Source organism: Cryptomeria japonica, chromosome 11, assembly GCF_030272615.1.
Source record: "Cryptomeria japonica chromosome 11, Sugi_1.0, whole genome shotgun sequence".
Lineage (NCBI taxonomy): Eukaryota > Viridiplantae > Streptophyta > Pinopsida > Cupressales > Cupressaceae > Cryptomeria > Cryptomeria japonica.
Window position 1 is genome coordinate 720213474 of NC_081415.1, and position 25944 is coordinate 720239417.

A 25944-nucleotide genomic window follows, 5' to 3' on the forward strand; every position below is an offset into this window, starting at 1 on the left:
ACAAGAATGCAATGCTGGCCAGATCAATTCAATTTTTAGTTTATTTAAGAGGGTTGAATAATTAGTTCTAACTGAGTAGTTGTTAAAGCAGGTTTGTCCAACAGGCTGGCATAATCATGCTCTAATACCACTGTAATGTCCCCTAATTAGTTATACTTTAAATTATCTTAAAATTTCCCAAATCTGAAATAGGTAATTAGATAACAGATATGAAGTAATACTTATAAACTGAAACCTATGCTAATGGATTATATTGAACGATATCAATATTTTGATGTATAAATTAATATTATATTTGTTAGATAAAGTCCAGTTTATTATATTCCTTAGGTGAAATCAGATTTAAATAAAATCAGATTGTAAGTTAGTTACCAATAAATTTCCTTAGTACACTAGGGTAGGCTAGTTGGATAGGGTGTCCAAGAAATCCTCCCTCCTAGGCCCAAGGGCAGATTGTTTAGTCCTAAATTTATGGTTGGTGAAGAACCAACCATAGCTTCCTTTTTAAGAGAGATGACTATTGGGGAAACCCAGTCACTTGTTTCCACTTTGAATATGATTCCTGCTTCTAACATTTTATTGATCTCCTCATTTACTTTGGTTGCGTAGTTTTTGTTCATCCTGTACGGCCTCCTTCGTACCAGTTGGGCTCCTGGTACGAGGGTTATGCGATGTACGCATAGCTCCGGCAGTACCCCCTTCAAGTCCTTGTAAGTCCAGGCAAAGATGTCTTTATATTCCAGGAATATCTTGAAGGTTGCTGCCTTCCGCACGGGGTTCCAGTCATCCCCTACAAGTATCACCTGTGGTTCTTCCTCATTGTCGAGATTAACCTTCTCCACACCTCGTTCCTCGTACTTGATGGGTTTATCCCGTTCAAACTGGTGGGTTGGCGTGTAGTCCATCTGTGCCATCCCCTCTTGGTATCTACCGTAATCAGGGGGAAAGGATTGTTCTTCCATCCCGCCGCTTGATTCTCCTATCTCACATATTTGAAGCATGTGACACTCTGGGTGGAAGTCCTCATAGTCCTCCATTTGCCAATGAAAAAGTCCTGCCAGTGAACTAGTTCCATCCTCGGAACATTCGTCCAGTTCCAACACTCCTTCCTGGTCGGGCTCTTTCCCTCCTCTGTCTCCTTCAGAACCCCACTCCCATCTATTTGAATCTTTGGAGTCGGAGTCGGAGTCGGATGATGCGAGCTCTTCACTAATGGACTGGTTCCTTAGATTGATTACATACTTATGACCGTCACTCTCAATTGAGAGCGTATTCTTTTTTCAGTTATGATTAGCTCTGGCCATGATCAGCCACCCCCTTCCCAGAAGGGCATCATACGCTTTTCTTTCCAATGGGATGACTACAAAATCCAGAAGGAATTGCTGCGTCCCGATTACCACCTTTTGTGCCATGAGGGTACCGAGGGGTTTGATACCGTGTTGATCTGCACCGACCAAGTGGAAGGTTGGTGGCCAAAGTGTAGACTTGTCGAGGCTTCGCCAAGTTTCCTCCGGTAGTACGTTGACTCTGGACCCACCATCAACAATGGTGTTTGTGAGATTTTGTCCCATTATATCCATCTCCACTACTGTTGGTTTCCATCCAATGCCTATCGCGAGTAGCATAGGGTTCATGGCATCCGAACTAGGTCCCTTCACCGAGTCCGTACTACATGGTTTCGTCATCGTTTGGTGTTCCTGACCGAGGGCAATGTCCCCGATTATAATTCGTCAGAGCCATCCTCAACTGTGGCATGGTCTACAGAAGGTCGGACACCCATACGGGTATTGTGGTTTGTAACATCTGCTTAATGATAGTTTTGACCACATCCTGACTGGAGTGGTGTACCGGCAGCAAGGTGCGAGGCCCTAAGCTCTTCTGCCATCGCCCGCTCGATATCCGCCCTCGCTTCCTGAAGCCTTTCCTTTTCTGTGCGAGGGTCAAGATACATGGCTTTCTTGTTTTGCAATCTTGTGATTGCCAATACGTCTTCTCCTGATCCTTCCGCGTCCAACATATTCACCCCTTTTTGCTTTGGGCAATCTATGTCCTCGTGATTTCCTGGACCGCACCATCTGCACAGCAAACTTCCTGCATCACCCCCGTTTTGGCATTCCCGGTCAAAGTGAGCCCATTCGTTGCACTTCCTGCATTGAATCAAGGGTTACCCCTTCGCGTCGTATTGAATTCTACTCCTTGGTGTGTTATTATTGGATCTATTGTTACCCAACCGATTGTTTCTGTACCCTCCAGGGGAGGCATTAGAGTTTGTTGTTGGCTTCGGAGGTGTCGCCGACGATGTGGCTTGGTCGGGTTGGGCGTAGAGCACTTGTGTGCTCCGTGCTTTCAAGTTGTACGGGCATTCCTTAGTGGAATGTCCCATTACTTGGCAGATGTCACAGAAAACTTTGCGGGGACAACTTCCTTTAGTGTGTCCTTCAGTCTTGCAGTCAGTGCACCATAGTTCTTTTCCTTCCCTGCCACTTTCCTTGTCACCTTTTAATTCCTTCATCATCCTCATCATATCCTTCCGGAGTGCTTGCACGATTTTGGACCCCCCATCGTTGTCTTCGTCCGTGTTGTCACCGTCGCTTCCCCCAGGATGTCTTGTTTTCACTTTCAATATCCATCGCGCGGTTGTATGCTTCATCGTACGATGGCGGAGGGACCACTTTCATCATCCTTCTCAGGGACGGTACCAATCCCTCTACAAACCACCGCTTCTTGAGGCCATCCACCGGCTAGTTCTCCATTTTGTTGAGTAGTTCCCTAAACCTTTTGTTATATGCATGCACACTTTCATTTTTTCCTTGTTTGGTGTTGTAAATCTCTGCCACAATTTCGTTGTCATCCCGTAGGAGCTTGAATTCTTCCTCGAAGGCCTTCTTCAGATTGTTCCAGGACGTTTTATGCTAGGCATCGAGGTCCGTATACCAGTCAATAGCTATTCCTCGCAGAGTGGCCGGGAATGCCTTCAACCAGTAGTCCCGGTCGTCATGGCCATTTGCTTCCCAAATGGTGACGCATGTCTTGCAATGCCGTACGGGGTCCTCTGACCCGTCGCCCATGAATTTTGGGGGGTTTTGCTTCTCCGGGGTGTGTGCCATCGTTCTTTTTTGTATGGTTTTATGCAGTGCCTAGAAATGGCTATATGTCGGGAAGGTATTGTGTCCGGGAGGTACCGTACGCTCTTGGTCTGGTTGGGCCCCTGTTAGCCTGCCTTTGGTCACCTTCGCTTCTATAGTCCCTCCTTCCTGTGGTTTCTGCATCTGACCCTCCTATTTTGATGTCCTCTGACAAGGACAAATTTTTAATGCCAGATAACGTTGCTTCAAAAATAGTGGCGATTTCCTCGTGCAGGTCCCATACCGCCTCCTCTCCTTGTTCAAACTATTCTTACGAGGTGCTTTGCGACTCGGCTCCGAAGTCCTCTTCAATTGACGTCGTGTGGGGCCTGGTCGGCGAGATCTTCCTCTGCTACGTCTGGAAGTGGCAGGTTCCTGGCGACCTCGGCCAACTCCTTCCACGTACACGATTTTTGCCTCTCCCGACTACGACTCCGACTCACACTCCGATTTCTGTTGTGTTTCTTCGGACTCTTCGAGTCGGCAACCTCCCTTAGTCGCCATCTCCTTTCGGCCTGTTCTTTTATGCGAAGAGATCTTCGTACAGTTCCCTTGTTTACTCCTTCAATGGTAGTGGTACATCTGTCTTTGTTTGGCCGTAGGGGCATCAAGTGCGAGAGGTACAGCGCCGACTAGCCTCCCTCTCCTCTTCCTCCCTACGACTCCACTCCTCGTACCGTCGGAAGACTTGTTGCTGCCGAAGTTCCTTTGTCGTCTCCTCCCTTCGGTCTTGGAGTGCAATCAGATTTCTGGCGAGTAACCTTGGAATACTTCCAAGCAGGTCAAAGACGGGGGTGGTGACGATGAGTTCACCACGTACCGTGCCTTCCGAGACGGCTCTCTCTTGAGCCTCTCACTGCACGTACTGCGTGACCGACACGTCCCACAACTCCACCAAGTCTGCCATCAACTGATCCTCTCAGTCTTCTTCCGCGGTACTCTCTTTGTGCGTGTCGTTGTCCACGACAATTAATTGTTGGTTAAATGGTCGGCCCATTAATTGCTTTCGCCTGCCGCCATAGTTATCTCCAGGTTCGTTCAGGCAACGGCACCAAAATGTTTAGTCCTAAATGTATGGTTGGTGAAGAACCAGATAACACAGTATTTCCCACACGTACCAAATATTCATGTAACAGAACAATCTCACATCACAGCATAAATGACAATGATACTAATTAGACCAGAAGAATTATATCTTTATTCCAGTGTCCAGAAATGTCCATACATAATTCCCCCTGCCGAGGTTCCAACCAAACAATGTAAAGACCCGACGGTTGGTCAAGTTGCCAACCGTCACCAACTCCCAACTACCCGGGAACCTCTCGGCGACAACATAAACATAAACATAACATAACACACTTACCAATATTATTCTTACTAACATACGTTATCTACCCCTAACACAGATACCATATCCCCCTTGGCTCCATGTGGCAGGTTTTAGGCATCCATCATGGAGTGGCGTACCCAGCGAGGTGTTCTATTGCCGTTCCCCCTCATCACAACCACCCTCTCTCCTAAGCCCAAGAGCAGATGCTTCACCCCTCTTAGCTCCATGTGGCAGGTGTTAGACATCCCCTATGGAGTGACGTACTTAAGAGAGAGCCCCTCCTTTTCAATGAATCATTTGTGATTCTCCAGTGAAGTTATATTTATTCAATTTATCTCATTATTCTAATCAATTATATCTGACATAGTTATCATGTTACAATATATTACATTAGTGCCTTGTATTGGATTACCATTAATATTTTTTGAGCATTACCTTGTATCAGAATTATCTATTGACAGTGTTAAATTAATTAATTTATTACTTCCCATATTATTATATGAACTGACAGCATTTCAATAAATTATACAACCTGAATTTGATTGTATTATGTGTGCCTTGCATTGTTTAAGTTTGTATATGTTATGTTTCACCATATTGTACTTTTAATGCTGCTTGAATAAAAATATATATAATTTGTCTATCAATTTACATTATATTAATTGTCATTAACCTGTGTTAAGAACATCCATTTTAATTCATATTTATCTAAGTTGCCGGTTCGGGTTTGAAGGACCAGTACGCCGGTATGGCAAAATTTTGAAAAGGGGTTTGGGTTCGTTAGTACAAAAACGCACGCACACACACACACACACATATATATATAAAAGCATGAATTAAGATTAGCATGTCATATAGCATCATATAAACAACAAAACCAACATAAACTTGTAATCATAGCATCATGATCATACCATAACAACATCATTTACATCAAGTTTAATATCAAAATGACAAAATATTCAAGTATCATTGTTTCAACTTTCAAAAATTTAAAATTTAATCATCAAATGGATTCTCTAATTCATCATCCTCATTCTCCTCCTCATCATTGACATTGACATTAGATGAACCAATGCCAATGCCACTTACACTTGCACTTGCACTATAAGTTTGCTCGCTATCCGAGTCATCAAATGCAACAAGCTGAGAAGTGAAAGCATCCAAATCAGTATGCTCTGGCTCTATATCCCACATCTTCGTTTCCCCTTGCTTGTAGTCATGTTGCTTGTGTGAAATGAGCCAAGTTAATGTTTTAAAACTCACTTTTAAAGTTATATTTTAATTTTTTTATGTGGTGGATTTTTTAAAAAATTAAATTTTGAAAAAAAAACACCATTTTTGGGCCATCAGACCCTTGGGTTCAACCTGGGTCCTCTTGGGTTCGACCTGGTCCGAACTAGGCCTGTGAATCACAGACCCTGTCTGGACCACAGGCAGACCGGACCAATACCAGGGGTCTAGGGGGCTGAACCCGGTAACCAAGATATTTATTGATGCATAGTTTGGATTTTTTCATATATAAAATACTGGCTGGCCTGTTTAATATTAAGTTAGAGAGTCAAAGTATTCTTACCTGTCACTGCTCTGATTACTCTTTTCTTTCTTTGCTGGCAGACCCGATTCTGCTTATCTTTCCGCAGATTTTATTTTCTGTTTTCCTGTATCTCCAAATTGGCACGGGGGGTATTTATCCTACCCCATCGTGGTGAAAAGCCACGATTCTTCCTACTTGGTAGCACCTTTTTTGAAGGGTCACTACCCTCTCATCCCATGGGACCCTCCATAAACTAATTTGGAGTCTACGTAATTAACTGATACCAAACCTCCATTTCATATGAATGGTTATCAGGCCTTGGGGAAATCGGTCATACATTTTAATACAATGGCATCATTTTAATATAATGTATTGTTAACATTATTCAATATAAAAATGTAAATTGATAATATAATATTAATGTAATATAATATGATTTTAATATGATTTTAACATAATATTTTATATGGCGAAAAAATTATATTAATTATTTCTACTATAAATGGGGGGGGACATGACATGCATTTCACAATGGAGGTGTGGTGCATTGTTATCCCACTGGATGCATGCAATGAGTTGTAGGCCAAGTCATGGCAATATGATAGAAGTTCAATCCGTAATGCGAAAAAAGAACCCATTCATCGGCATGTTGGATGATAAGAAGTTTGAATTGTCATCGATGCAATTAGATGAAGGTACATCAAGCAAATAGATGTTGAGCAGCCAGAGTTTCTCAAGGAGGTGAGGGAAAAAAAATTAACTCTAGAGGTATCCCCACGACCCAGCCCAGCGCCCAACCCACCTTACCTTGGACTTACTTATTGCCAAGTTGGGGTCAGGAAGGAGCGAGCTGATGCGAGACTAGTCCTCTAGGGATGTACGCAGCTGCCCGCAAGTCACGTGCATCGGGCGAACCCGAACCTCGGAGTCGAAACTGAGACCAATGGGGAGCAAACCCACGGCCCAAGTCAACTCCGCTACTCGTGCGGGCTGAGGTAAGGAAAATATTGGAGTAGGTGAGGAAAATATTGGAGTACTATGTAGTACGGTTCAAGCCCACACAAGAGGAGGTGTCATACAACTCAAAGCAGCCAAATGTTCCAGCACTACTCAAGGAGTATGTAGACATCATCAACAGTGAAATGTTGACAAGATAGCCACCAATATGGAGTACTTCACATTGCATTGATCTACTTCTAAGAACCAATTTGCCAAATAATGCACCACATAAGATGGGTCTAAACATGACTGCAAAACTCAAAAGGGAAGAAGAAGAAAAAGAAGAAGAGTTCATGGAAGGACATTTAATAAGGTGTATGAAACTTTTCTCAATGCCATGGTTCTACTTCTAAGAACCAATTTGCCAAATAACGCACCACATAAGATGGGTCTAAACATGACTGCAAAACTCAACAGGGAAGAAGAAGAAAAAGAAGAAGAGTTCATGGAAGGACATTTAATAAGGTGTATGAAACTTTTCTCAATGCCTACAATACTTGCAACAAATAAGGGAGGTAAAAGAGAATGCATACAAACTCTAGAACAAACAGCATGTCATTATTCATTACCATGATTGAATTACTTGTTAGATTGTTTGAGATAAGCACTAAACTTCTCAGAGGTTGACCTCAAAAGCAATTATCATTAGGATCAAAATCAAAAGAGATGGGTGCACGACTACATTTTGGGCAAAGGATGGCTTGTCTAAGTGGTTAGTGATACCATTTGGGCTGAAGAATACCCCAAGCTCTTTCATGATGCTAATGAATGAGGCCCTAAAGCCATTTTTTTTGATAGAATATCTAGATGACATTTTGTACTCAACAAAATGAGGTAGGAACATTTCACACACCTACAATAGGTTTTCAAGGAGTTGAAGAAATTGAACATTAACCTCAGGAAGTGCAACTTCGTCAAGAAGGAAATTACATTCTAAGATTTGTGATATCTCAGGACAAGTTGAGGATAGACCTAGAAAAAGTGAAGACATGCCATGAGAGTCAAAAGAATCCATGGGTTGGCAAGCTTCTATACAAAGTTCATTAGAAACTCTTGAAGATGGTGATTTGTTCTTCCAAACCTGTGAGGTTCCCTATCTCTTTATGTTGGAATCACCGCTGCCGTTACACCAAAAGCTCGAGCTGTCAATGAACAGGAGAGCGGCCAGAGACAAGGATCCACAGGAGGCGGGAGGAAGCCATGTCACAAACCTGCAGGAGGTGCTGAGCACCAAGTCAACAATCCCCCCCTAGCACCAACTGAGGGTTCCGCACTGACAGAATGAAAGGGACCTCCTGGGATTCGAACCCGTAACCCAGCGGTCTGATACCATTTGTTGGAATCACCACTGCCGTTACACCAAAAGCTCAAGCTGTCAGTGAACGGGAGAGTGGCCAGAGACAAGGATCCACAGGAGGCAGGAGGAAGCCATGTCACGAACCCGCAGGAGGTGCTGACCACCAAGTCAACACTTTATTCATGAGATTGACTTTTACACCATTTTCTAAAGAAGGGTGTCCTTTATTTTTAGAATTATTCATAGCTTGGTTTGTCAACCGTATTTGTCAGAATAAAGAACTTGAAGAGAAAAAGCTAGAATTTCTTTGCTGTATATTTATTATGCATTCTACAGAGATACATTTGTGTAGCCTATCCATGCCCGTGCTATTTAATATCGTTCCCAGATGGTATACCCCTACGATTATGGAACTACTTTTATGGCTTAGTGCCTTGGCATTCCCATAACAATCAAACTTGTGTAAACATATCATCTACTTTTACAGCTTAGTGCCTTGACATTCCTTTTTCAAATTTTTATAACAAGATATTATGATGGAATTTCCTACAATTCCAGCGTAAAATCACATCATGTACAAAGATGTTCAAAATAGCTAGCTAGCAAGATAAATAAAAATGACTCACCTCAGAGACTTCTTCTTTCATTTCAGGAGCTTCATTGTCTGCCATCTTCCTTCAATACAACACAACTGATCAAGAATTAGAAGAAACATTCCATGGGCAATAAAATTTGTCAAAAATATTTTGAAACCCTAGCTTACTTATATTCTCGTTTTACCTGCCTTTAAGCTGGAAGCTGGAGGACACAAGTTGTAGCTCAAAATCAATTTCCCTTTGTTCCACCGGAGTCCACTGCAAAATCGTTTAAAAGCATTGATTAACAAGAGCTGTGATACAGCTAGAGTCCCTGCCGCTTGCTAAAATTTGTTGTTATTGTTTATCATCAGTATAATGTCAGGTTATGGTGAAAGGTCATAAGAAAATGCTGAAATTATGGTGAAAGGTCATAGGAAAATGTTGAAACAAGGAGAGAGTATATAGCATAGCTGTGTCAAATAACTCAATGAAAAAACTCAAAAATGAACTCTAAATATTTGTAGAACACTTCAAGACATGCAGTCAACAGGAAGCTTCTTTCGTATTACAGAGAATATGCAAGACAGTAAACAGAAGGCACAGATACAAAATCCATGATATGTTTTATTTTTCATAATATAAACAAATACTGTTTGATTTTTCATATTATGTTTCAAGAGAGAACACTTTTTCCTCTCTTGTATTTGTATGCAAAAGTGCATTTAGCACAACAGTTTCTTGGAACATCTATGATTGTACTAGGATCAGTTTGCATCTTAATTAAGAGGACAGTTAGTTCAGGAACAATATGCTCCATAAGTATCTGAACAAGGATTTTAAGCTCTTCAATAGCTGTACTGTGGAGCTATTGATAGTTTTGAGACGTGCAAAATTAACCAAAAAAATTGACTATAAGCTTCTCAAAATGTTTCTCAGGTATTCTTGATTTTTATTCAAAGGCAAATTTATTAATAATCCACAAAATATGAAAAAAAAATTAGTCTAATATTAGCATCTGCCAGATATTTGTCTCTGGATAATTACACAGTCTAAGACCCTTGATTGAAGTTTTGCAATAATTGGTCTTTGTTGTAAGCCAAGCCAGCATGCAAAACCCATACTTGGGCAGGGGCATGGCTGATTGTAGTCAATTTCAGATTTCCATGCACATAAGCAATTGAGAAAGCTATTTTTCTAAGCCATCCTGCTATATAGAAAATCAAATGGTTAGAGGAAGTCTCTATTTGTTGAAGATACTAGTTTCTCAAAAAAATACTCCCTATTGCAGAAAGACTATAGGGCATTGGCTTAATTTTATACACTATTATTCAACAATATTTGTAGCTCAAAATAAAGCATACAAGATATATTTAATATAGAGTGTTTTTTGTTGAGGTCAATCCATAAATTGATGACCAAATGGAAAGATAGTCGCAAACCTGGGTTGTAAGTATTGATCATACATTTTTTCTAAGCTATTAATGGCCTTTCATATTTCAATCAGTCTTTTTGTTTTGGACAATGTGTGAAATGCATGATGCAGATCCATTATTGGATGCTTGTAACAAATTTGCAGCTTCACAGATTTATACAACTCAATAAGTGGTGTCATTAACTATAAATTTGGGATTGTTCCTACTACTAAACATGTTTTTCTTCTCTATCCTGCTTTATTTGTTTTTTGCATTGTTAATACATGAGAAGAGATGCAACATATCAGTCATCTATATCAACGTCATCTATGTGGTCCTCCTCTGCTAGTATACTTAAAGTGCAAAAAAAAAGTCAAATAAATCACTTGAGTTAAGCTAAACTTTAATTTAACAAAACTATCAAGCAGAAGAACAGAGCATCAATTAGATACGTAAAAATTCCTTCTCTGCTACTATACTTAAAGTGCATAAAACAAAAAGTCAAATAAATCTACAATCATGCATGATATCTGCACTTGCTGCCATCATAACCCAAGTAAGGAGAAGGAAACCCAAAACAAGCAATTTCCTATGAGCTAAACTATTATGTAATTTAACAAAACTATCAAGGAGAAGAACAGAGCATCACTTTGATAAGTAAAAATTTGATGGAATATCCCCAACTCTAAAGAACAAAGGAAAAAAGGTGAAAAAATGAGGTGGCATGGAAAAGCTTACATAGAATGCAGTTTCAACTCCTGCAGTATAGCCAGGCTGCAGTTTAATGATTGCACTAAAATAACTTGACTTATATGCCTTTATAGCCTTGACTTGCTTCCTGCATTCATTCAAAAATTAATTTTTTTAGCAATATCAATTAACTATTGCAAAATGTGAAAGGATTAAACACAAGCATAAGGATCTTAAAACAATCAAATGATGACCTGACTGCCTGTCAAACCAGATAGTTGTTTGAGATTGGTCACCTAACTGAATTTCAAGGTACTATAATGTGAAGGATATGTTTCTGCTAATACCTCCTTGCATATTAGAGGAAATACAAATAGATATGCAACTGCAAATATAAGCCTAGTGATGAGCATCGTGATGAAATGGATTAAATCATATGCCCAACTGATAGCCAGGGCTCATAGAGACTAGAATACAGAGATTATTGCCTTAGACTAACATTATGTGTTCCAGTCGCTTTGACCTTGGTCATTTGTAGGAAATAATGTGATCTCATACTTTTATTCCTTATAAAACTCAGCCAGAAGTACTAGCTTTTTAACATCAGCATTATAATGTGCAATTCAGTACCAACTGTAATGTCCCCACTTTGAAATAGAATTTAATGATAAATAATAATAATAAAAAAATTAAAATATTAAAGAATATAATTAAATATAATTAAAATTTAATTAAGTTAATGAATGGTCAAAAGACATAAAATAAAAAGTTGTGACTCCCTCAAACATGAGATATAAAAGGGAGAAGAGAACCTCATTTGAGAGGGGATAATTTGGGAATTAGAAGAGCAAATCTGATTTAAATAAGAAGTGCAGATCTGATTGTGAAAGGTTGTGTGTCCCATTCAAAGGGCAGAAATAATAAAGAGTTGCACTCTTTCAAAGGGTGCTAATGGTGAAAGGGTGTGTCTCCTGCCAAAGGGCATACATGATGAAGAGATGTGACCTCTTCCTCACATTGAGAGATATAAAGGAAAGGAATCAAAGCCTCTAGTGACATCACCATCGCTCAGATCAGATCAGAACTGTTATTTGTTTTCCCCTGAGGGGTGTGTGTATTCAACAGTGCATAACAGTACCGAAATGTAGGAAATATGACAGTATACAGCAATGCAAGTAAACAGAAGAACTCAGATGTATCTATTCATTAATGCCAAATGCCAGTACATTCAGAACATAACTTTCTTCGACAATATCTACACACTGGAATAGGAAACCAAGTACATATATATAGGTGTCGGTGTAGGTTGTTTGGTGCCAACTGTCGACAACCGTCACGTAACCACCAACCCTTAACACACGTAACGTTCTAATTACAATATGACATAATTACCCGACAACATCATCCCCCCAAAAAAGGAGGTCGTCTCCTGACAACATACAACAAAATGGGAAATGACACTAAGACCAAACATGAAAATCAAAGCTGAGGGGGTACAGAGGGCGTCCCTAATGAAGAAGGGGTTGGTGGTGCTGTTGCTGCTAACTGCTCCCTTAGTTGGTGAACCTGTTGTGTCCTATGCTGGAGATCTCGCTCAGCTACCAACTGCCTCTCCCTGGATCCTTTCACCATAAAAACTGCCTCCATCAACTCCTTCTATTTACCATCCAACGCCTCCAAAGTAGATGCGAGACGGGTCTCAAGGGCTGCCCGTTCTGCTACCTCGTGTGCACGCCCCGCTGTCTCCTGGGCCAAGTCTGCCCTGGCACGAGCCAACTCCTCCTCTAGGCTGGTCGCTCGGGCTCTCTGTTGTGCCAGCTCCATCTCCTGAATAGAAACTGCCAATCTCCGTGCATTGGCCTCGACCTCTGTTGCCATCCTCCGCGCACTGGCTCCCATCCCTGCCAAAAATACCTCTATGCTTTGCGGCTGGCTCTCCGTAGTGGCCTGCTCCTGTTGCTGCATCTCCGCCATCTCTTCCTCAAACCCAACGGTGTCCTGCAAGAAATCCATCGCCAACTCCTGCTGTTCGGCCTCCTGATGAGAACTACCCTCATCGAGGTCCACAATCTCCCAAAAAGGACGTGGTTGGGGTGAGGCAGGGCGGAGTCCCAGTGGTGTCATGGGAGGCATCTCATAGCGACCCAGCCATGCATCCATGGTGGCATCATCATCTCCAGTCATCGTACCCTCTGCTACAGAGACCTCCGTATGTACAAGTTCCTTCCGTACAGTAGACCCAATGCAAGGAGGTTCGCTAGGAACCAATGACACTGCTGGAACGTCCTCTACTAGAATTGTTGTGGCGACCCTGGAAGGTGTAGGCATTGAAGGTCAGGGTCTCAACTGCCCAAATCCTGGGATGGGTACGGCTGGTATGGCTCCCACCGTCACCCCCGAAGTCTGGAGAGGTGTCAGTCCTCCATCCTGAGTCAATACTATTGGTGCATACACCAGTCGGCCTACTCCAGCAGGTCGCACTCCACCCGCCGGTAATCCACGGATCCCTCTCCTCATGTGCCCAAAAGGCACTGCATGGCCACTACTCTCCTCTGTACTCGAGGCTTTCTCTAGTTCCTTCCTGCTGGCAAGGCGAAATGTGTCATGACTCTGGCTGCTCCGAGAAGAAGTGTCCTCGGAGTCGTCCCCTTCCTCTACACTACTATCCACCTCTTCTGCATCCTCGTCAATTGTCTCCGTTTCCTATTCCGTGTCCACCTATGGGGGTCTCCGTCGCTTCCTGCTAGAATGGGCTTCCCCGCTACATGCCATGGTATCCAGGTGGGTCCAATAAAAAATGAATGACTGTGAAGGGTCCCTTGTCTCCCGAGGTTTCCATACGTGCTTCTCCAGCGCCACCTGTGTGTGTACGGCGTCGAGGAACAATCCTATGGCGTGAAATGGCATGTAAAAAGCCTTGTGTCGGAGGATCAAGAATTCGTGAATTCTGTCGAACAAAACTGTTGCCCAGTTGTACACCGTCTCGTTCCTCAAACCATTCATCAGTGCAATCATGGGGACCACCGTGTCAGATGCCCCGATGGCTCCTGTAAGTCTGCTTTTCATAACATCCAGCAGACACTGCCAATCTCTTGGAACGATGTAGGACTTCTTCAACCCTCTGCCCTTGGGTGCCTTGATCGCAACCCATTCTCGGTCTGAGAGATCACTTCAACAAATTAACCACAGCAGTTGTTCTTTCCTTTCTGGAGACATCTTCGTAGCATTCTTATCTATTTTCTTTCCCTTGTCTAGGATGCCAAATACCCTAGCAAAATCGTCAGGAGCAAAGGAGACGGTCACGGTACTCTACTGGTACAAGAAAGTTGATGCCCTGGTCGCGCTGTCATATGTAGCCACCATCATTCGTAGACATGATTCTAAATGCCTAATGGCGAAGATGGGCATTTGAATAGCCCAATGCATTGGTGCCTTCCTGAGAGATTCTTTAATTACATAATTATCTGGGGTTTCCAGCCACCAGGTCCTGCATACATTTCCACTCAATCCTTCGAATGTAATAGTGTCAAGTGTGATTTTCTCCGGCATTGCCTTCTTCTTGGCTTTTCCTGTATCCGCTAACCCTGCAATTTTCACTCCCGACTGCAACACTCGCTTCCCCTTGTCCTTGGCTGCCATGCTTCCCTCTGCCATTTTCCTTGATTGTAACGGTTGATCTAACTGCTGCAACCGTTTTCTCCAGTCTAGCTTTCCTAATTTTTGTTTTCCTAATTCCATTTGAATGATTTAACTGTTGGCGCAAACACTTAATAAACTTTTGAAATTTCTTTATGCTCTACCTTGTACGACAGCTTCTCCTTCTTATGTTATCCCTTGTACAGCCTCCCACTTACTGTGTACGAACTCTCCTGGCAATGTACGGATAAAATCCCTTGGCGAATGCTTGTACTCCCTTTTCCAGCTACCGTACAGTATTCATGTTGCACACGTACGGATTTCTTGTTACGGTTGTACGGTCTTCCTCGCCTCCTCCTGGTCGTACACTATCCTTTCTTAGCATCCATACGAATCAATTCACAGGCATCCTCGTACGTACGGCATAACCTTCAGACATTATTGGTTGTACGGAATACATGCCCCGACATGTCATCACCATACGATTTGCAGGGATTTATGCTTTTGTACGGATTTCGTCCTTCTGCATCTGTCATACGGAAGTCTCCCTCTCCCTCTGTGATCATACTAATTCCCATGCCGTGCAGCCCTCAGTCTTTCCTCGGCTGTATGATGTCCTTAAGATGTATGGACTTTGTGACTAGCGATTTTGCGATCATGTCCATACGGTTTTTGCTCTTCTGTCACCCTTGTACGGATTATCACCCTCAACGTACGGCCAATGTACAGTTTCTGCAAAATAAATTTCGTATGGCCTATTTAATGCTCCTCCGTCGTACGGTTTATGGCTTTTTCACCCTACGGTACGTTAATACTTTTTTTTTTTAATAATTTTTTCAAATTTTTTTTTTTTTTTCCCAACTAAAAAAAATCAAGTAATTACCTTTTCAATTTGTCCGGCTGGGCCCCGCCTCTGGGCGAACTGGATCATTCCATTGCTGCCTATGGTGGTAAATCTTCAACTTCGACCAGTTTACAGTCTCCTTTATTGGCTGGTCGCCCAATGTTGACAACTTAATTGCTCCATTTGCAGCTACTTCGCGGATTTTAAATGGCCCCAGCCATCGGACTTTAAATTTCCCAAGCTTAATCTCATTCCGCCCATTATACTTCAACACCCACTGACTTGGACGAAATTTCATGCGTCGGATGTGCTTGTCATGCCAAAATTTTCATCTTTGTTGGGTTGCTTTAGTGGCCCATTGAATCATCATTCAGCGTTCATCCAACTTCCCTAACGCGTACAGTCGTTCCTGCAGGCTTTCCATATCTCCTAGGCGATTCTCGATCGCGATCCTTAAACTCGGAACCATGAATTCTGCTGGCACAATAGCCTCCTGGCCGTACATTAGTTGAAAGGGTGTCTGGCATGTGGTGACTTTGCAGGTGGTCCTGTGTGCCCATAGTATCGACGGCAACTTCTCCTCCCAATCTTCCTATTCAACTCCACAGGACTTATAGATCACCAACACCAGTATTTTGTTAGTCCCCTTCGCCTGCCCGTTGGCCCTCGGGTAGTACGGGCTTGACAAGGAATGAAAAATCTTGAATTCCGTCATGAGCAGCTTGACGACATGATTCACAAAGTGCCCACTGCAATCACTCATCAGTTAGATTGGGATGTCGTACCTTGTAATAATCTGTTCATAAATGAACTTGGTTGTACTCAAAGCTGAGTTGTCTGGTAGTGCCCGCGCCTCAGCCCACTTCGTAAGGTATTATGTTGCCACCACAATGTAACATCTCCGTGTTCTGCTGACCTTCAGAGGTCCAATGAAAACCAAACCCTAGCGTTCAAACAACTCCTAGGCATGGGATGGATTGAGGGGCATAAAGTCCCACTTTAATGGTTTCCCTGCCCTCTGGCATGTATCACAGCCCACCACCCATTCCCGTGCATCATTATACAGGGTGGGCCACCATAGTTCGGCCAGTAATACCTTGCGCGCGGTGGTGTCTAGACCCATGTGACCTCCTATGGGCCCTTCGTGTGCTTCCCGGAGCACTCCCAGAATCTCTTCTTCCATCACACACCTTCTGAGGACTTGGTCAAGTCCCATTTTATACAGCATCCCATTAATTAGCTGAAATGTCCTACTTCTCAAGACCAAATTCCTTCTCACTCGGTAACATTCCGGCTAGGAACCGAGAGGTAGACAAGTATTCCCCAATGATCGCATACCGCGGCAGTAGTGCTGCAATTTGGAACAGATGTGCGTCAAGAAAATCATCATTGACTCCTTCCGATGACTCTCCCGACCTAATCCAGGACAACTGATCAGCGATCACATGGCTCTTGCCTGGCCGTACAATTATTGTGAAAGTGAACTCCTAAAGGAGCAGTAGCCACCTGTTTATCCTTCCTTGGATAATGGGTTTATTTACCAGGTACATCAACGCCTGGTGATCCACGTAGAAAGTGAAAGGCGTTGCCAGCAAGTAGTGCCAAAATTTTTGTACGGCGTAGATCATTCTAAGGGCTTCCCTCTCGGTGGTACTGTAATTCTTCTCGGCTTTTGACATCAACCGACTGGCAAAATAGATTGGATGATCCAAATGATCCAACCCATGTCCTCCTTTCTATGCTAGCATAGCCCCAATAGCATAGTTCGAGGCATCCACGTGTATGTGGAATTCTCGGTTCCAGTTTGGATAGGCCAAAATGGGTGTTGCCACCAGTCTCCTCTTGAGTTCCTCGAATGCTTCCCCTTGTGTCGGTCCCCATATGTACGGTTCGCCCTTTCTTGTCAGTTTGTCTAGTGGGAATGAAAGTTGGGCAAAGTTCTTGATGAACTTCTGATAGTATCCTATATGTCCCAAAAAGGACTTGACTCCCGTCACATCAATGGGCGACTCCATCTCCACAATTACCCGTACCTTATCCGGGTTAGTTTTCAATCCATCTTTACAAACGATATGGCCCAACAACTTTCCTTGTGGTACCATAGATCTGCATTTCCGTGAATTCAAGGCCAGCCTGGCCCTTCAGCATCTCTCCATGCACTCTCTTAGTGCCACCAAGTGAGTGTCTTCGCTACTAAAAATCGACCAGTCATCCAAAAAGGCTTTAAAATTTCCCACAGACATCTTATCAAAGATGTGAAGGACTATCCTCTGGAATGTTGTCGGAGCATTGCCCGAACAGCATCCGGTTGTACGCAAAGACTCCGTCCTCCACCACAAAGGTGGTCTTCAACTTATCCTCCTCAGCTATCGAAATCTGATTGTATCCGGAAAAGCCATCCAGAAATGAGTACATTTCATTGCCAGCCACCTCCTCCAGGATGATGTCTGTGAAAGGTATAGGGAACGGATCCTTGATGGTGACTGCGTTGAGGCACCGAAAATCCACGCAGATGCAAATCTGGTTGGCCTTCCTTCAGTGAGATCACAATCGGCGAGACCCGCTCACATGTCTCCACCCTAAATATGATGTCGGCCTCGAGCATCCATTCAATCTCTTCGTTCACCTTGGCCGCATAGTTCTTATTCATACAGTACGGCAGAGGCCGTACCGACTGGGCTCCCGGGACCAATGGTATCCGATGGATGCACAATTCTGGCGGGACCCCTTTCAGATCCTTGTAGGACCAAGCGAACACGTCCTTGTATTCCATGAAGATTTTGAATGTTGCGGCCTTTGGCACGGGGCTCCAATTGTCTCCTACCCAGATATTTCGAGGGGTGGCAGTGTCTCCTAAGTTCGTCTCCTTCACGGTGGGGTCTTCGTACCTCATTGGTCTATCCTTTGAAAATTCGTATGCTGAAACATCATTTACTTTGTCGTCTCCCTCCTTATACTCCCTGTATTATGGCGGGAACTCCTCCTTCTTGCCTGGCTCTTCTTCAATTTGCAACATGTGACAAGCAGGGTGAAACACTTCGTAATCTTCCATTTGCCAGTGGAAGAGTCCATTCAATGAGTAGATGTCATCTTCCGAGCAGCCATCGAGTTCAAGTACTCCTTCATTGTTTGGTTCCATCTCGTCTTTGCCTTCATAGGAATCCCACTCCCATCTGTTTGAGTCCTCTGAATCAGAGTTGGATGATGCAAGCTCCTTGCCGACAACCTGGGTCCTCAGGTCAATGATGTACTTCCACCCCCCTTTCTCCATGGAAAGGGTGTTCTTCTTCCAATTGTGGTTCACTTTTGCTGTAACCAACCACCCTCTCCCTAAGATGGCGTCATAGCCCTTCTTCTTAAGTGGGATTACCACAAAATCCAGTAGGAAGGGTTTTGTGCCAATGGTCACTGGCTGGGCCATCAGGGTGCCGAGTGGCTTAATGTCATGTTGGTCTGCTCCCACCAAATTGAATGTGGGTGGTCATGGTGTTCGCTTCCCGAGCTTCTTCCATGTATCCTCTAGCAGCACATTCACCCCAGAACCTCTATCCACAATGGTGTCCTCGAGGATAGCCCCAAGGATTCCCATTTCCACTACCGCAAGATGCCGACCACTATTTAAGGCCAACAACATTGGATCAGCCGAGGGGCTAACCAGAACTTCCGTCTGGGCCACACCTGAAGGTGCGTGTGCGGTGCTTTGTACGGAACTGAAAATGGCAGTCCTCAGCTGTGGCATTGTGTCTAGAAGGTCCTTCACCCTTATCAGCACCTCCATCTGCAAGACTTGCCCAATTATGTTCTTTTCGGCTTCAGTACGGGATGATGTACTCACCACCTCTGCATCCTCTGCATTGTTCTATCATTTTGCCATCATCTCCCGCTCAATGTTGGCCTTTGCCTCTTATAATCTCTCCTTCTCCGTACGAGGGTCAAGATAAGTGGCCTTTTTGTTCTGAGCACGAGTGATTGCCAGTACTTCTTTATCGCCAATCTTCTCAAGATTGAGAAGATTAACCCCTGGCTTGGGGCAATTTGTCTCATCATGGTCTCCCGGACCACACCGTCTGCACAAGTTCTGTGGTGTCTCCTCTTTCTGGCAATCCTACACAAAGTGTCCCCACTGGTTGCATGCCCGACACTGAATCATCGGTTGTCCTTTGGCACCATACTGCATTCGACTCCGGTTATTGCTATTATTATTGTTGCCTCTTCCTCCCCTTCGGTTACCTCTGTAACTGCCAGATGATGTCGTGGTGTTGGTTGCGATGTGCCTACTGTCACAGAGGGTGATGGGTGCTCCTGGGTGAAGAGCACATGATTTCCTCATGTCTTCATGTTGTGGGGACATTCTTTGGTGGAGTGTCCCAACACTTGGCAAATGTCGCAAAAGGCCTTTTTAGGACATGAGCCTTTTGTGTGACCTTCCTCCTTACATTCCGCGCACCACACTTCCTCATTTTTGTTGGTGCTTCCCTTCATGCTTTTGAATTCCTTCATGATGCAATGCATATCCTTCTGAAGGGCTTGCACCTTTTTACTCGACCTCTCGTTACTGCTACTTTTGTCGGAGGAGTCCTCCTCTCCAAAGGATTTGTCTTTCTTCTTCCTGGATGTCTTCCCTTCACTTTCCAGGTCCATTGCTCAGTTATAGGCATCTTCGTAGTATGTGGGGGGTACAATTTTCATTTTCCTTTTGAGTGACGACTTTAAACCCTCCACAAACCACCTTTTCTTCAATCCATCGTTGAGCTGGTTGTCCATTTTTCCTAGCAATTCCTTCGGACATCAGCTATACGCTCAAATGGTCTCACTTTTCCCTTGCTTGGTACTCAAGATTTCTGCCACGATTTCATTATCATCTCTAAGAAGTCAAAACTCTGTTTCAAAGGCCTTGTGTAGTTCATCCCAAGTTGTCAGCTTAGTTTTATCAACATCCGAGTACCAATCGATGGCTACTCCTCGTTGGGTGGCGGGGAATTGCACCACCCATTCCACCCCGTCAGCCACGCCATTGGCCGACCATATTGTTTCACATGTACGGCAATGCAGTACTGGGTCTTCTTTCCCGTCTCCGTTGAACTTGGACAATTTTTGCCGATTCGCCATCACATTCCTTGGCGGCGGCCCAGTCTACCTTCTGGAACTCGAACTTGATCCTCTAGGAACTCCTCCTTGAGACACTGGTCCTCCCGAAGATACTCCGCCGAAATTTAGTCAGTTAGGTCCCACCAAGTTGCTCTGAGTACCAGGGTGTGATGAGCCTGCACCGAACAGATTGCTTCTACTACCATGACCTTGTGTCCTCCCGACACCTTCGGTCGCACCGGTATCCTCCGCCTCTCTGTTCTCGGTCTCTATCTCCTCTTCCCTCCTAGTCTCGGCACCTTTGTATGGCGTGTATGGCTCTACCGTACTCTCGTCACCAATCTCTTCCAATGTCAGGGAAAGGTCCCCCAACTGCTTCCTAGTGGTTTCTATTAGTACGGAAACTTGGCCCTCAGCACCCAAGCCATCATTGCCAGTTGTGCTTTCTTCTGCAAGTTTCTTCAATCGTCGCCAACGTTCTACTTGTTGTTCTAACCTCAGCGTCCTCGTTGCTGCCTCGTGCGCGTCTTCTTCCTCCCTCGGCACACGATTTCTACCCTTATTTAGCATCGTGGGCATCAATTCTTTCTTTCCATGGGGTTGAAGGTTCGTCAACGGCTTTCATCACGTTCCTCCTCTCGTCGACTCCTTTCTTCAAATTGCTGCAAAATTTGTTGTCGACGGGTCTCGCAGTAGGTTTCTTCCCAACGAGTTTGGAGAGCGAAGAAAGCCTGTGCCAACAAGCTAGGAAAGTTGTTCATCAACCGATTTACGGCCAGACTTATGCCAAGGGCACTCCACACTGCGCTCTCAAGGACGTCCTCGGTCATGGCCTCCCTCCGTACGTAAGTTTCAATGGATGCCTGTAGAATGCAGGTGAAATCCCTTGTTAGTGCTCTCTCTCCTTCGAACAACTTTGTCGGATCTTCCTCGGGATTGCTGCTGGTCCCCTTGCTCACTGGTTGCCCCATTATCATCGTGCCATGTAGTATGTTCCCGACATTCCAAGTTCTATTTGGCAGCGGCGCCAGATGCTTTCCCCCGAGGGATGTGTGTGTTCAACAATGCAAAACAATACCGAAATGTAGGAAATATGACAATATACAGCAATGCAAGTAAACAGAAGAACTCAGATGTATGTATTCATTAATGCCAAATGCCAATACATTCAGAACATAACTTTCTTCGACAATATCTACACACTGGAATAGGAAACCAAGTACATATATATAGGTGTCGGTGTAGGTTGTCCGGTGCCAATTGTTGACAACCGTCACGTAACCACCAACCCTTAACACACGTAACGTTCTAATTACAATATGACATAATTACCTGACAGCATTATAGGCAGTAACATCCTTGTTCTTGGTGGTATGCATGGGGATGTGCTTAATTTGTATGCTTAATATATGATGCCTAATAATGTTCTTATACAGAATTTAATAGTAATATTAATATAGACTGCAATATGTATGACAGTATAATAATGCTTTTCTATCACTTACTGTTCATATGATGATTAAGTAAATTATATGATGGAATCTGTAATACCTTTCAATCTCACCATCCAATTATGGAGGGAGAATACAAGGAAGCAAGAGCACTAGGCTCCACCAAGTACGCCAACCCCAAGTGTGGCCCAAGAGGCCAAGTTGACAAGGTCCTTGGTGCTCTTGGGCTTCTTGGAGAGGGATAAACTCGAGGTGCCTTGTGTGATTCTCCGTGAGCTCCATAATGGGGATAGGTGTAGGGAGAGAAAGGGTTGTTGAATCCCCAGTTAAACTTTGGTTGACAATAGTGTCCCTCTATTGTATTTACTATGCACTAAAATTGTGATTCTAGGTCAGAATATAAGAGGGTCCCATTAGGGGACATCACACCGACATGGTAAACATGATCCAGAAAACAAAGCAATATTTTGAAACATTGAAAGCTCTTGTAGTAAGTATTTAAATAATACCTTAAATTTTGGGAATGGTGTGGAATATTATTGTTGCTATGACCATAAAAGGAAAGGGATAAGAGCTTATCAATTTCAACCTTTTTGTTTTCCTTTTGTGAGTTCCTAACCAGCTCTGTTTTCAAAAAGATTCTGAGCTAAAGAAATTGTTTGGTTGACCAATTTTCTCTACAGGGTATTGCTAGGTTAGCAGCAATGGTAGGCAAATTGTGGCTGGTGGAAAATCAGAGGCAACGAGCTACGAAAGGTATCAATAACCGATCATGATTGTTGTGTGTACTGGGGTGGGTGAAACATCTATTGGTGTGAGCATTTGTCATCATAAATTCGAAAAACTCTTTCTTTTTTTTTTTTTTGCATATTCTGCAATCATGTATCAACCCATAATTGACACTTTTTTGGTTTTCTTGAACAAAAAAAAAATAATTCACCTACTTTTATACGTTTCAGAACAATTTCCTATCCCATTGAAATCTTATACCAAAATTTAGAGCAGAATGGTTGCAGTATCAGTAACCGATCATGATTGTTGTATGTACTGGGGTGAATGATGAAACATCTATTGGTGTGATCATTTGTCGTCATAAATTAAAAAAAAAATCTTTCTTTTTTTGCATTTTCTGCAATCATGTATCAACCCATAATTGACACTTTTTTGGTTTTCTTGAACAAAAAGAACTTTTAAACAAATAACTCACCTACTTTTATACGTTTCAGAACAATTTCCTATCCCCTTTAAATCTTATCCCAAAATTTAGCACAGAATGGTTGCAGAAGAAACCAATCTCAATCGAAAAAGATGAATTTGTTTTAAAAAAACTCTCCGTTTATAACCAGAACTAGACAGCATCAAGGTACAGATTGCAATATAATGTACCAGTGATGTAATAGATGAAGCACTGAACCATTGGCACAGAAAAATAAGAAATAATGGCAACCAAAACAAGATAGAATAACAAATTCCTCGCTTGATCCTCTTTGACAAAGCAGTCGAGACAGAAAAAAAATAGAACGGTATACTCTACAAATCCAATCCGTGTGCCCAATGCTTCACCTTGCATTTCTTCCTGCTAATAGTGACACTGGTGTTTTCATCCAATCTGTCGACCTAGAAGATGATAAAAGTGTTCCTACTAGGCTTGGCTAGCCATTTGTTCAAACCCATAATCCTTATACAATATGGAAGAGTACTTGAAAGGAACCCAGTTGGCCTTTTTCTTTAGAAACTAGGTTATGGGCACATGATCCATGGTGAGGTTAGGAAGGATTTCTGGGAAAGAAAGCAGAAACAACTCCGAAAAGCCCTCCTCAGATTAAGAATCTGTCTAGCTAGGCTTATCTAAAAGAAGAGCCAACATTCTTGCTAGTTCGTAGTGTTTTCAACAAAATATAAACACCAATTGAGTGGCTCACAAAAAACTGTTTAAATAATCTATTTTGTGAATAGAATTTTAATCTATACCAGATCACAGGTTAAATTGTTTGAGGGGATTTCCAAGAAAGAATTTAATTGCAAATGGCAGACCCAATTAGGGCTTTAATTGATTTTTGTGAGGGTTTATTTTGTTGCAGCTACGCTGGTAGGTATGCATGCCAAACATAATGCTTGTGTTAGAATAGGGGTTTTGAAACAGTTTCGATGCAGTAACATTAAAAGTTTCTTTACAGAACAATGAAGATATAATGAGTAATATAGAAACACATTGGAGTGGCTAGATTACCAAGCAATAGTGTTGCAGTCACATTACTATGGCGTGGTTTACCCACACAAATTCCAGATATTCCCATAACGAAGGGCTCCACTTTGCCTTAGTCGTTCTCCCAATTGCTTTCTTCATATCTATCTTGGAGACATTATTATTTGGTTTTACTTAACTAATCGTTCAATGTGTTTTTCAACAGACTCAATACAGAATCGATACAACCAACCATGCCCATATCCATCCTAAATCATTCAATGTGTTTTTCAACAGAATCAATACAACCAACCATGCCCATATTTGTGATGCAGATCTAATATATACGATATGAATAAAATGGAAAGTTACCCATATCGAAACTGGATATGTAATGATGAATGGAGTAGAAAAGAAAAAAAAGATTGCCAGAAATATCAACCAACCTTTCCGTATTCTCAACCTCAAAATAAACTGTCTCCGTTGTATTTAAGGATGATTAAAAACAGAGAAACAACTTAAAATGGCGTAAGGTAAAAGTAGATAGTTTATAGTGTATTTATAGTTAGAAAACTTTATGGAACTGCACTCGCAACCTTAGGGGATGCAAGGGTAGCCGATAGGTAGTTAGAGAATTCATTTTTTTAAATTTAATATTTAAAAATGTAATGTATTTTGTAGTATTGTCATTGTAATATTAGCATTTTATTAATTTTATAGTATAATGTATGAGTAGTGGACATAGCTAACTTTGCGCACAGAACTTTCAAACTGTACATCGGATTTCAAAATTCAGACAGTCCACTATGTCAGCTACCGTAGTGGACTGTCTGAATTTTCACAAGACTGATTTTGATTAATTTGGGAGGCATTTCACTATCCTTTAAGACTTGATTTGGACCAAATAAGGGCAGCCCTAAGTTCAAATTGTGCAAATCTCTTTCATCTTTCCAATCAAACCTGAAGCAAGTTAATTTCTAGCCAGAGAGTGGAGGCTAATGGCATCAATTCAATTCAGACCTGATTAAATATCTGCATGAATTATTTGACAAAATGAGTGATGCCAATGTGATCTCCTAGACTGCTATGATTTTAGGCTATTTGTAAAATACTATTGTTGATAAGGTTTGAAAGTAAATATACTAAAAAATAAAAAAATAAAAAACATGTGTCCCAAACCCAAAATTTCTACTTGTTTGTAGAATTCAACGGTAGAGGAAAAACCCCCAAATTTATCCCCCTTTCAATAAATTATTTTCAAAAATGTCAAGGAGATTTCAGTATAACAAATCTAGATGGGACGAATTTCAAATAATATAAATCTTGTGAAATTTTGCCAAAGGGCACAATGAAAAGTATAAAAATAGAGACAAAAGAATGACAAGAACAAACTGTATTCTCATCAATATGAAAATGATCAACTGGATTCTTCAATACAATGAATATAGGCCTGCTTATATAGGCAAGGCCATATGGATGTACAAGCACACAATCATGACATGTGGCTCAATGAGAAACAAGGGTAGGTAAGAAATACTAGGGGTAGGTAGGAGAAATAATATAATATTCCACAAGAGGTGGATGACCCACTGAATGTGGAGTGTAACAACAAAACAAGACCACAAAAGATGGAATTTCTCCTACAAGCTCCATCCCTATGTGCACACTTCCCTAAGTGTCTCAAATCCAAACTACAAAGAAATGCATTATCCTAAGTTAACTTAAGTAAAGTGTAATAATATCCATAATGAATATTTATTTACACCAACACC

General features: G+C 42.4%; 1 protein-coding gene across 7 annotated transcripts in view; it reads right to left on the reverse strand.

The window, feature by feature from the left end:
* The window catches only part of LOC131061280 (eukaryotic translation initiation factor 2 subunit beta), a 131370-nt gene extending 106603 nt beyond the window's left edge, over positions 1 to 24767 (reverse strand). The window contains exons 1-4 of one of the 7 annotated variants that reach the window (XM_057994866.2): positions 24619 to 24767; positions 11017 to 11116; positions 9069 to 9142; positions 8915 to 8959 (exon numbers count right to left, since the gene is read on the reverse strand). In XM_057994866.2, coding sequence (XP_057850849.2) covers positions 8915 to 8959 — 45 coding nt within the window. In that variant the 5' untranslated portion in view covers positions 9069 to 9142; positions 11017 to 11116; positions 24619 to 24767. The other 6 variants (XM_057994864.2, XM_057994871.2, XM_057994867.2 and 3 more) reach the window with 6 other exon arrangements.
* Positions 24768 to 25944: the final 1177 nt, after the last annotated feature.